We start from the raw sequence: 12695 nt of genomic DNA, 5'->3' as shown, positions 1-12695 counted from the left end.
TAACTGACCTATAGTTCCTTGTTTTCTCTCTCCTTCCTTTCTTGAGTAGCAGGGTTCCATTTGCTACTTTCCAATGCATGGGGATCATTCTAGAACATAAGAACATAAGAATTAGGAACAGGAGTAGGCCATCTAGCCCCTCGAGCCTGCTCCGCCATTCAAAAATATCATGGCTGATCTGGCCGTGGACTCAGCTCCACTTACCCGCCCGCTCCCCATAACCCTTAATTCCCTTATTGGTTAAAAAATCTTATCTATCTGTGATTTGAATACATTCAATGAGCTAGCTTCAACTGCTTCCTTGGGCAGAGAATTTCACAGATTCACAACCCTCTGGGAGAAGAAATTCCTTCTCAACTCGGTTTTAAATTGGCTCCCCCGTATTTTGAGGCTGTGCCCCCTAGTTCTACTCTCTCCGACCAGTGGAAACAACCTCTCTGCCTCTATCTTGTCTATCCCTTTCATTATTTTAAATGTTTCTATAAGATCACCCCTCATCCTTCTGAACTCCAACGAGTAAAGACCCAGTCTACTCAATCCGTCATCATAAGGTAACCCACTCATCTCCGGAATCAGCCGAGTGAATCGTCTCTGTACCCCTTCCAAAGCTACTATATCCTTCCTTAAGTAAGGTGACCAAAACTGCACACAGTACTCCAGATGCGGCCTCACCAATACCCTATACAGTTGCAGCAGGACCTCCCTGCTTTTGTACTCCATCCCTCTCGCAATGAAGGCCAACATTCCATTCGCCTTCCTGATTACCTGCTGCACCTGCAAACTAACTTTTTGGGATTCATGCACAAGGACCCCCAGGTCCCTCTGCACCGCAGCATGTTGTAATTTCTCCCCATTCAAATAATATTCCCTTTTACTGTATTTTTTCCAAGGTGGATGACCCCACATTTTCCGACATTGTATTCCATCTGCCAAACCTTAGCCCATTCGCTTAACCTATCTAAATCTCTACAATCTAGGTAATTCTGTAAGATCAAAGCCAATGCATCCACAATCTCTGCAGCCATTTATTTTAAAACCCTAGGGTATAGGACATCAGATCCAGAGGATTTGCTGGCTATTAGTCCCATTAATTTATCCAGTACTTTTCCTTTACTAATATTAATTACTTTAAGTTCCTCACTCTCATTAGACCCTTGGTACCTCACAATTTCTGATATGTTCTTTGTGTCTTCTACTGTGAAGACAGACACAAAATAGTTTTTTAACATGTCCGCCATTTCCTTGTTCCCCATTAGAATTTTTCATGTCTCAGCATCTAAGGGTCCCACATTTACTTTTGATAATCTCTTTTTTACATACATGTAGAAGCTCTTACAATCAGTTTTTCCATTTCTTGCCAGTTTACTCTCATTCTATTTTCTCTTTCTTTATCACTTTCTTGGTCGTCCTTTGCTGATTTTTAAAACCCTCCTAATCCTCAGGCTTACTATTTTTGGCAACAGTGTAAGCCCCTTTTAGACAGAGTTGCACTACTTCTCCAGTGAGTTTTTATTCCTCAAGGGAATGTATATTCATTGAAAATCTTGAATTATTTCTGGGGGGAGGAAATAGCAAAGAATACCTACTCTTGGGGAGGTGTATTGATTTACCAATGTGCTGTGAATTTGAGCTGAATTAAACTTTAAAATTTCTGAAAATGTTGTCTTTTCAGGATTCTACTGTTACTGCCGGTCTGGGCACTCCCATTACCACTCTCCTGACACATACCCCCGCCCCTCCCCACAGATATTTAGCTTACCACCACCCTGGCAGCCTCCAGAATTTCAGAGGCCCAAAGCTAACGGGGTATCTCTTGGACGCATGTTTTGGGCGGGCAGCTGACTGGTGGAATGCCAATGAGGCTAGGTAATTAAAGTGGACCAGGCATCCCACTGTAGTACCCGGGCAGTCAGCCCACATGTCTCGCAAGCTTCCCACCTGAAAGTTAAATTTCCTCCGGTAGGTTTCTTTATATGTAGCCTGAAGCTGGAGCCCTTTAATTGTGGGGCATTGGAATGAATCTTGTATTTGCATTGCTAACACTTTGAAAATAAACTGCAGATTTCAGAAAACCTAGTATTTTAACTATATAGTAGTTTTTTTTCATGTTAATATTAAATTTCTGTGAATGGCATTTAAAAACAGCTGAAATCCTGGTGTTTTGAAAAATTTCTTACTTTTTCTCTCAGCAGCAGTGAACTGTGGTAATCCAAGGGAGATTTCGAATGGATATTATGAGACGTCAGGTACTACTGTGGGAAGCAAAACTACTTTTTATTGTGATAAAGGGTGAGTATTCAGTAAAGAATTTCTGAATGAGGCTCAACTGATTTTAATGTTATGCTTGAGATGAGGGTTGTCACAGTATCTCCATGCTGGTGCTACAATGCACCTTAACTCCACCCTACGATGACCACTTGTTTTCAGATTGCTGATTACAGCTATCGTTGTAGTCACTGAATGAGGCTTCCAATTCAGCGCTGAACAGGCAGCTTTGTGGATTGTATTCCCACCAATAATTTACATTTCTCCAGTTAGTGTTAAATAAGGGATGGTTTGTGCTGTAAACTTTCACATAGACAACTGAGTTAATGGTGTCTACATTCCTGTCATTTAGGTTAAAAACAATTCAAAGAGGAACAACCTCATTCCTAGATCCATAATCTGGACTCAGCATTCGAAGTCAGTGACTGCCCAATGCTCAAAATGCTTCATTGACACTTTGAGTGAGCTCTGTCAATCAAATTGCATCAATATTCTTACTATGACTAGCTAACTAGCACTGCACAATGGATGGGATCTGACCAGTATCTTGTAACAGCGAAAGTACAGTCTCTGCTGCTTTACTGATGCAATCCAATACTTTATTTGCATTGTTTACTGTTCCAAAGCAGTGTGTTGATAGTTTCATTGATTTATCAACTGCGACACTTAGATTTCTTGACTGATGAGACTGCTGTACCACTGTAGCATTGAACTTTCAGCTCAATGTCGGATAATAGGTGTGTTTTGGGTTGGTTTTCTACAATTACTTTTTTCTTTTTCTAGGTACCAGATTGTTGGTAGAGACTTTCAGTTGTGTACAGCTGATGGTTGGGATGGCCAAGTCCCAACATGTGAATGTAAGTTAGGGTTCCATATTTCTTAAACTGTCCGATTTCATTTTCTGTGGCAAATGATTGAGCCACTTTAAAGGGCTTGATATATGTGGAACATTGGCTTCACATGCCAAATTTTCCTAGGTTAGAGTACTGACTCTTTGCTGTGGCAAGAAACACTGTGCCAAGATTCTGAGTGAAAGGTGTAATCCAATTTTAAGTAGCTCATAAAATGGCATCTTTAACAGTTCGGTCCCAACTGCATAGAATAGATGTTTCCAGTGCCCCCTGTTTTATAGATTTGTCCGGTGTTCCAGCAGAATAGCAACTAGAGTGATAATGCTCCTCTGTCTCCATTTCACCATATCAGGAGGAATCCCATCTATTGGGAGTGCATAATAACAAGAATTAGTATGAGGTCGCTTACTTCACTTTCCCTGCATCTGTACCTGATGAAAAGTTAACTGTCTCTCTTTTCGTAATTGCCGCCTGACCGGCTGAGTATTTCCAGAACTTTCTGCTTTGATTTCAGATATCAGTGATCATGGGGGACCTTGATCTACATATAGACTGGGCAAACCAAATTTGCAGTAATAGTGTGGAGGACGAATTCATGGATTTATACAAGATAGTTTTCTAGATTAGTATGTTGAGGAACCAACTAGGGAACAGGCTATTTTAGATCTAGTATTGTGCAATGAGAAAGGGTTAATTAATAAACTTGTAGCAAAGAGTGACCATAATATGACAGAAGTTTATATTAAGTTTGAAAGGGGTTTAGTTAAATCCGAAAGATGGGTCTTGAAACTAAACAAAGCAAACTAAGTAGGTATGAGGGGCGAATTGGCTAAGGTAGATTGGGAAACTACATTAAAAAGTGTGATGCGAGACAAGCAATGGCTAGCATTTGAAGAATTGATACATAATTTACAACAAATACACGTTCCTTTAATGCACTAAAACTCCAAGGAGAAGTGGCCCAACTGTGGCTAATAAGAGAAGTTAAAGATAGTATTATATCAAAGGAAGTGGTTTATTGTTATATATGCAGACTATAGATATACTCTCTCTGTATTCACTGTGGCATAAGATGGAGACTTGTTTACCTGATGTACTATCAATAAGGTTTACACTGTGTGTATACTATGCTGGCACCACTAGAGCCTGCAACTGGTAGAAACCGGAGTTTCCAGGGGCAGGGGCTGTGTAAAAGGGAAGCCACCATGCGGCTGCCTCACTCTGGAGTTACGAATAAAGGACCAAGGTCACTACAGTTTGGGTACAACACATTGCCTCGTGGAGTCATTCATAGGTACAGACATAACATTTATAATGTTGCCAATAAGGGCAGTAGGCCTGATGATAGGGAGGATTCCAGAATTCAGCAAAGGAGGACAAACAAGTTGATAAAGAAAGGGAAAATAGAATATGAGAGTAAACTAGTGAGAGATGGGAAAACAAACTGTAAAAGCTTCTATAGGTATGTAAAAATGAAAAGATTAGCAAAAGTAAATGTGGGTCCTAGTCAGGCTGAGACAGGAGCAATTATAATGGGGAATAAGGAAATGGCAAAGAATCTAAACAAATAGTTTGTGTCTGTCTTCACGGAAGAAGACACAAAAACCTCTCATAAATAGAGGAGAACCGAGGAGCTTGTGAGAATGGGGAACTGAAAGAAATTAGTATTAGTAAAAAAAAAGTACTGCAGAAATTAATGTGAATGAAAGCCGAGAAATCCCCAGGACCTGATGGCCTACATCCGAATGTTTTGAAAGAAGTGGTTGTAGTGTCCTTAGATGCTCTAGTAATGACTCCACGAGACAATGCGTTGTACTTGAACTGTAGTGACCTTAGTCCTTTATTAGTTAACTCCAGAGTGAGAATCACACCTGGTGGCCTACCTTTTATACTAGGCCAGGCACACCTGTACAGGTAACCTACGAGTCACCCACCGCTGTGCCCTCTGGTGGCACACCTTGTAATAGTACCAACAGTAGCCATGTAGGATACATAACAGTGGTTATAAAGATAGTGGATGCATCGGTTGTCATCTTCTATAGATTCTAGAAAGGTTCCCGTGGATTGGAAAGTAACAAATGTAGCCCCACTATTTAAGAATGGAGGGAATTGCAGAGCAGTTAGCCTGACATCAGTAGGTCAGGTCAGCAAGGCTAGGTGATTAAAGTGGACCAGGCATCCCACTGTAGTACCCGGGCAGTCAGTCCACATGTCTCACCAGCTTCCTGCCTGAAAGTTAAATTTCCTCCGGTAGGTTTCTTTATATGTAGCCTGAAGCTGGAGCCCTTTAATTGTGGGGCATTGGAGTGAATCTTGTATTTGCATTGCTAACACTTTGAAAATAAACTGCAGATTTTAGAAAACCTAGTATTTCAACTGTATAGTAGTTTTTTTATATTAATATTACATTTCTGTGAATGGCATTTAAAAACAGCTGAAATCCAGCTGTTTCGAAAAATTTCTTACCTTTTCTCTTTTTCTCTCTGTAGCAGTGAACTGTGGTTATCCAAGGGAGATTCCAAATGGATATTATGAGACGTCAGGTACTACTGTGGGAAGTAAAACTACTTTTTATTGTGATAAAGGGTGAGTATTCAGTAAAGAATTTCTGAATGAGGCTCAATTGATTTTAATGTTATGCTTGAGATGAGGATTGTCACAGTATCTCCATGCTGGTGCTACAATGCACCTTAACTCCACCCTACGATGACCACTTGTTTTCAGATTGCTGATTACAGCCATCGTTGTAGTCACTGAATGAGGCTTCCAATTCTGCGCTGAACAGGCAGCTTTGTGGATTATATTCCCACCAATAATTTACATTTCTCCAGTTAGTGCTAAATAAGGGATGGTCTGTGCTGTAAACTTTCACATAGACAACTGAGTTAATGGTGTCTACATTCCTGTTAAATTCAAAAAGGAACAACCTCATTCCTAGATCCATAATCTGGACTCAGCATTCGAAGTCAGTGACTGCCCAATACTCAAAATGCTCCATTGATACTTTGAGTGAGCTCTGTGAACCAAATTGCGTCAATATTCTTGCTATGACTAGCTAACTAGCACTGCACAATGTACTCGTCATGGGATCTGACCAGTATCTTGTAACAGCGAAAGTACAGTCTGTTTTGATTAGTACTCTGCCCCATTACTGATGCAATCCAGTACTTTATTTGCGTTGTTTACTGTTCCAAAGCAGTGTGTTGATAGTTTCATTGATTTATCAACTGCTACACTTTGATTTCTTGTCTGATGAGACTGCTGTACCACTGTAGCATTGAACTTTCAGCACAATGTCGGATAATAGGTGTGTTTTGGATTAGGTTTCTACAATTACTGTTTTCTTTTTCTAGGTACCAGATTGTTGGTAGAGACTTTCAGTTGTGTACAGCTGATGGTTGGGATAGCCAAGTCCCAGCATGTGAATGTAAGTTAGGGTTCCATATTTCTTAAACTGTCCGATTTCATTTTCTGTGGCAAACAATTGAGACACTTTAAAGGGCTTGATATATGTGGAAAGTTGGCTACACATGCCAAAACTTCTTAGGTTAGAGTACTGACTTTTTGCTGTGGCAAGACAAACTGTACCAAGATTCTGAGGGAAGGTGCAATACAATTTTAAGTAGCTCATAAAATGGCATCTTTAACAGTTCTGTCCTAACTGCACAGAATAGATGTTTCCAGTGCCTCCTGTTTTATAGATTTGTCAGGTGTTCCAGCAGAATAGCAACTAGAGTGATAATGCTCCTCTGTCTCCATTTCAGCATCCATATCAGGAGGAATTCCATCTATTGGGAGTGCATAATAACAAGAATTAATATGAGGTTGCTTACTTCACTTTCCCTGTACCTGCTTAAAAATTTGTACATTCCAGCTTTTTTCAGTTCTGATGAAAAGTTAACTCCATTTCTCTCTCCACAGCTACTGCCTGACCGGCTGAGTATTTCCAGCACTTTCTGTTTTGTTTTCAGATGTCAGTGATCATGTGGGACTTTAATCTACATATGGACTGGGCAAACCAAATTTGCAATAATAGTGTGGAGGATGAATTCATGGATTTATACAAGATAGTTTTCTAGATCAGTATGTTGAGGAACCATCTAGAGAACAGGCTATTTTAGATGTAGTATTATGCAATGAGATAGGGTTAATTAATAAACTTGTAGCAAAAAGGACCATAATATGATAGAATTTTATATTAAGTTTGAAAGTGAATTTAATTAAATCCGAAAGTTGGTTCTTAATCTACACAAAGCAAACTATGTAGGTATGAAGGGTGAGTTGGCTAAGGTAGATTGGGAAACTACATTAAAAGTATGATGGTAGACAAGCAATGCTAGCATTTAAAGAATTGATATATAATTTACACCAAATATATGTTAATTTATGGCACAAAAATTCCACAGGATAGGTGGTTGAATCGTGGCTAACAAGATAAGTTAAAAGTAGTGTTATATCAGAGGAAGGGGTTTATAATGTTGCCAAAAAGAGCAGTAAACCTGAAGATTGGGAGGATTTTCGAATTCAGCAACGGAGGACCAAGAAATTGATATGGAAAGTGAAAATAGAATATGAGAGTAAAGTAGCGAGAGATGTGAAAACAGGCTGTAAAAGCTTCTGTAGATATGCAAAAAGGAAAAGATTATCAAAAGTAAACGTGTGTCCCTTACAGGCTGAGATAGGAGCAATTATAATAGGGAATAAGGAAATGGCAGAGAAATTAAACAAATACTTTGTATCTGTCTGAACGGACTAAGACGCAAAAAACCTCCTGGAAATAGTGTAGAACCAAGGGTCTAGCAAGAATGAGAAACTGAAATAAATTAGTATTAGTAAAAAATAGTACTGAAGAAATTGGATCAGCCATGATCTTATTGAATGGCGGAGCAGGCTCGAGGGGCCGTATGACCTACTCCTGTTCCTATTTCTTATGTTCTTATGAAATGAATGGGATGGAAAGTCGATAAATCCCCTGGCTCTGATGGCCTACATCCTAGGGCTTTGAAAGAGATGGCTAGAGATACTGGATACATTTGTTGTCATCTTCCAAAATTCCATAGATTCTAGAACTATTCCCGCAGATTGGAAGGTAATAAATGTAACCACACTATTTAAGAAAGGAGGGAAAGAGAAAATGGGGAACTACAGACCAGTTAGCCTGACATCAGAAAGTCAGGTCAATGGGGCTAGGTGATTAAAGTGGACCAGGCATGCCACTGTAGTACCCGGGCAGTCAGCCCACATGTCTCGCCAGCTTCCCGCCTGAAAGTTATCGGGCCAATTTTCCACATGGCCGATTTTTAGCGCAAATGTAGAGGTACGTCCGATTTTTTTAGTGGCTGACTATGCCAAAATAAAGTTCCAAGTTTCGCCATAATAGACTTTGAATTTGGAGCGGCGCAGATTATCTTTAAGCTCTGTGGGTGGAGCTTAAGGTTGGAGCCAAAAACTGAGGTTGCCAGGGTAACGAGGGATGCACTGAAGGGCTGAGGCTGGGAAGTGAAATATACGCTGCTCCTAACTCGGCCCGAAACATCCTATGCCCCCGGTGCCGCTCATATCCCAGGCTGAAAGGCCCCGTGCCCCACGTGCCAATGTTGTTGCTCCACCAGGCCAAATGCCCCCTGTCCCGCCCCCCCCGTTCTGCTCCTATCCCAGGCTGAATGGTCCAAAACCCCTCCCCTGGTGCCGCCGAAACGCCCGCCTGCCCCCGGTGCTGGGTCTTCAGTTCCGCTAAAATATTGGCGTCTTCTCAGCGGCAATTTTCTCTTCTCTGAACTTCAGCTAAAGTTTTTCAGAATGGTGCACTGCGACGTTTTTGAAATAATCCTTCTTGGCCAAACTTGCTTAAATGGCCAGAAGTAGAGCACCTGGCAGGTTTTGCCCTCACTGACGTCAAAAAGTCGGGAACTAAAAAAATCGAATGCAAGTAGTTTAGAATGGCACAGAAACTTTGGTGAAACTTGCAGATTTTAGTCTGCTCCAAAAAAACCAGCGTACGCCAAAATAATGGCGCAGAACGGTGGCGAAAATACGTTCCAAAATGTTTCAGGTCGGTTTTGTTACACATGGCCTGAAGCTAGAGCCCTTTAATTGTGGGGTATTGCAGTGAATCTTGAAAATAAACTACAGATTTCAGAAAACCTTGCATTTTGTATAGTAGTTTTTTCATGTTGATATTAAATTTCTGTGAATGACATTTAAAAACAGCTGAAATCCTGGTGCTTTGATAAATTTCTTACCTTTTCTCTTTTTCTCTCTGTAGCAGTGAACTGTGGTTATCCAAGGCAGATTCCGAATGGATATTATGAGACGTCAGGTACTACTGTGGGAAGTAAAACTACTTTTTATTGTGAAAAAGGGTGAGTATTCAGTAAAGAATTTCTGAATGAGGCTCAATTGATTTTAATGTTATGCTTGAGATGAGGATTGTCACAGTATCTCCATGCTGGTGCTACAATGCACCTTAACTCCACCCTACGATGACCACTTGTTTTCAGATTGCTGATTACAGCCATCGTTGTAGCCACTGAATGAGGCTTCCAATTCAGCGCTGAACAGGCAGCTTTGCGGATTATATTCCCACCAATAATTTACATTTCTCCAGTTAGTGCTAAATCAGGGATGGTTTGTGCTGTAAACTTTCACATAGACAACTGGGTTAATGGTGTCTACATTCCTGTCATTTAGGTTGAAAACAATTCAAAGAGGAACAACCTCATTCCTAGATCCATAATCTGGGCTCAGCATTCGAAGTCGGTCGCTGCCCAATGCTCAAAATGCTCCATTGATACTTTGAGTGAGCTCTGTCAATCAAATTGTGTCAATATTCTTACTATAACTAGCTAACTAGCACTGCACAATGTACTCGTCATGGGATCTGGCGTGTATCTTGTAACAGCTGCAGTACAGTCTGTTATGATTTGTACTCTGCCGCTTTGCTAATGAAATCCAATACTTTATCTGCGTTGTTTATTGTTCCAAAGCGGTGTGTTGATAGTTTCATTGATTTATCAACTGCGACACTTAGATTTCTTGACTGATGAGACTGCTGTACCACTGTAGCATTGAACTTTCAGCTCAATGTCTGATAATAGGTGTGTTTTGGATAGGTTTTCTACAGTTACTTTTTTCTTTTTCTAGGTACCAGATTGTTGGTAGAGACTTTCAGTTGTGTACAGCTGATGGTTGGGATGGCCAAGTCCCAACATGTGAATGTAAGTTAGGGTTCCATATTTCTTAAACTGTCCGATTTCATTTTCTGTGGCAAACGATTGAACCACTTTAAAGGGCTTGATATATGTGGAAAGCTGGCTACACATGCCAAAACTTCTTAAGTTAGAGTACTGATTCTTTGCTGTGGCAAGAAACACTGTACCAAGATTCTGAGGGAAGGTGCAATACAATTTTAAGTAGCTCATAAAATGGCATCTTTAACAGTTCGGTCCTAACTGCACAGAATTATTGGGCCCAAGTTTCGAGCCGTGCCTAGAACGGCGCAGTCCCGACCTGGACGCCCGTTTTTCGCACCACAAAGTGCGCCTAAAAAAACCCTCCAGATTCTCCACCTCCCTGCAGGTCCTCTGGCCCTCGGCGCAGCGCAGCAGGAGCTGTAGGGGGCGGAGCCAGGTCCCTGCGCTGAAAACAGTGCCGGGACCTCTGCACATGCGCGCTACAGTGGGCGCGCAAGTGCAGTAGCTCCAGGCGCCCAAAACTGTGTGGGAGGGGCCGAAGCACGCAGACCCTAGCCCTGGCCCAATGGGCTCACTGGGGCTGCGTGAATAAGGCTCCTCCCACGGCCCGCTCCAGCTTCCTCCCGACCCGACTCGACTCCCGCTCGCTTCCGGACCGGACCCGACACCCGCTGCTCCCCCCCCTCCCCGCCTCCGGACCGGACCCGACACCCGCTTCTCCCCCCCACCCCCCGCCCGCGGACCAGACCCGACACCCGCTGCTCCCCCCCTCCCCCGCCCGCGGACCAGACCCGACACCCGCTGCTCCCCCCCTCCCCCGCCCGCAGACCAGACCCGACCCGACACCCGCTGCTCCCCCCCTCCCCCGCCCGCGGACCAGACCCGACACCCGCTCTCCCCCCCCCGCCCCCGGACTGGATCCGACCTGACCTCCCTCCCCCCGACCTGACCACCCTCTCCCTCCCCCCGACCCGAACCAAACCGACCTCCCTCCTACCACCCCCCCGACCCGACCCAACGCCACCTACCTGTAAATCTGGTGCTGGGGATGGGCCCTGCCCGAAGTCTCGGGCCCGGCCCGTTCAGCCTCCCTCCCTCTTTTCCTTCCTCCCCACCCCCCCCAATCTCCTTCCCCTCCAAATATCCTTACTCCCTACCCCCCAATCTCCTCCCCCCTCCCCCCCAATCTCCTTCCCCCCCTTCCCCCCTCCGCAATCTCCTTCCCCCCAATCTCCTTCCCCCCCCATCTCCTTTCCCCCACATCTCCTTTCTCCCCTTTATCCCCTTCTCCCCCCTCCCCCCTTCTCCCCCATCCCTCCCCCTTCCCCCTTCTCCCTATCCCTCCCCCTTCTCCCCCTTCCCTCCCCCTTCCCTCCCTCTGCTCCCCCCCCTCTCTCCCTCTACCCCCCTCCCCCTCCCCTCGCTGTCAGAAACACAGACAGTGACAGACAGAGAATGAGAGACACACAGACAGACAGAGAGATAGAGACACTGACAGAGACACACTGAGGGGGGCATCCCAGCATGCATTTGGAGAGCTCCCGGTGCTGCAGTCAGTAAGTAGAAAATGTTTTATTTATTGATTTAAAAAAAAAATTATTTCTTATAAATTTTTTTTGATTGATTTATTGGTTGATTTATTGATGTATTTATCATTTATTGTTGATGATGGCTCTTTTATTTGTAAAACTGAAGTGTTTAATGTTTGTAAACTTCCCTTTAAACACCCCCCCGCCCCCCACCATTCCCTACGCCTGTTTGTAACCTACGCCTGATTTTCTAAAGTGTAGACAACGTTTTTTCGAGCGTACAAAAATCTTCACTTACTCCATTCTAAGTTAGTTTGGAGTAAGTTTTCACTCACAAAACTTTGAAATCAGGCGTAAGTGGTCGGACACGCCCCTTTTTGAAAAAAAAATTCTGTTCCAAAGTGGAACTGTTCTAACTGACTAGAACTGGAGCAAACTAAATGTGGAGAATTCCAATTTCTAAGATACTCCGTTCTACACCAGTTGCTCCTAAAAATCAGGAGCAAATCATGTGGAAACTTGGGGCCATTGTTTCCAGTACCTCCTGTTTTATAGATTTGTCCGGTGTTCCAGCAGAATAGCAACTAGAGTGATAATGTTCCTCTGTCTCCATTTCAGCATCCATATCAGGAGGAATCCCATTTATTGGGAGTGCATAATAACAAGAATTAATATAAGGTCGCTTACTTCACTTTCCCTGCATCTGTACCTGCTTAAAAAATGTTTATATCTTCCAGCTTTTTTCAGTTCTGATAAAAAGTTAACTCTGTCACTCTTTCTGCAGCTGCCGCCTGACCGGCTGAGTATTTCCAGAACTTTCTGTTTTGATTTCAGATATCAGTGATCATGGGGGACCT

At 43.0% G+C, this 12695-nt stretch overlaps 1 protein-coding gene across 1 annotated transcript in view; it reads left to right on the top strand.

Moving 5' to 3' along the window:
• The window catches only part of LOC139228020 (sushi, von Willebrand factor type A, EGF and pentraxin domain-containing protein 1-like), a 79012-nt gene that overhangs the window by 52353 nt on the left and 13964 nt on the right, over positions 1-12695 (top strand). The window contains exons 11-16 of the mRNA XM_070859171.1: positions 2190-2289; positions 3049-3122; positions 5606-5702; positions 6470-6543; positions 9382-9478; positions 10260-10333. Of these exons, the coding sequence (XP_070715272.1) occupies positions 2190-2289; positions 3049-3122; positions 5606-5702; positions 6470-6543; positions 9382-9478; positions 10260-10333 (516 nt within the window). The remainder of the gene's footprint in view (positions 1-2189; positions 2290-3048; positions 3123-5605; positions 5703-6469; positions 6544-9381; positions 9479-10259; positions 10334-12695) is intronic.

The sequence above is a fragment of the Pristiophorus japonicus genome, chromosome 17 (genome assembly GCF_044704955.1).
Source record: "Pristiophorus japonicus isolate sPriJap1 chromosome 17, sPriJap1.hap1, whole genome shotgun sequence".
Lineage (NCBI taxonomy): Eukaryota > Metazoa > Chordata > Chondrichthyes > Pristiophoridae > Pristiophorus > Pristiophorus japonicus.
Note: the sequence above shows the minus strand (reverse complement) of the source record. Positions and strands in the feature narration are given on the sequence as shown.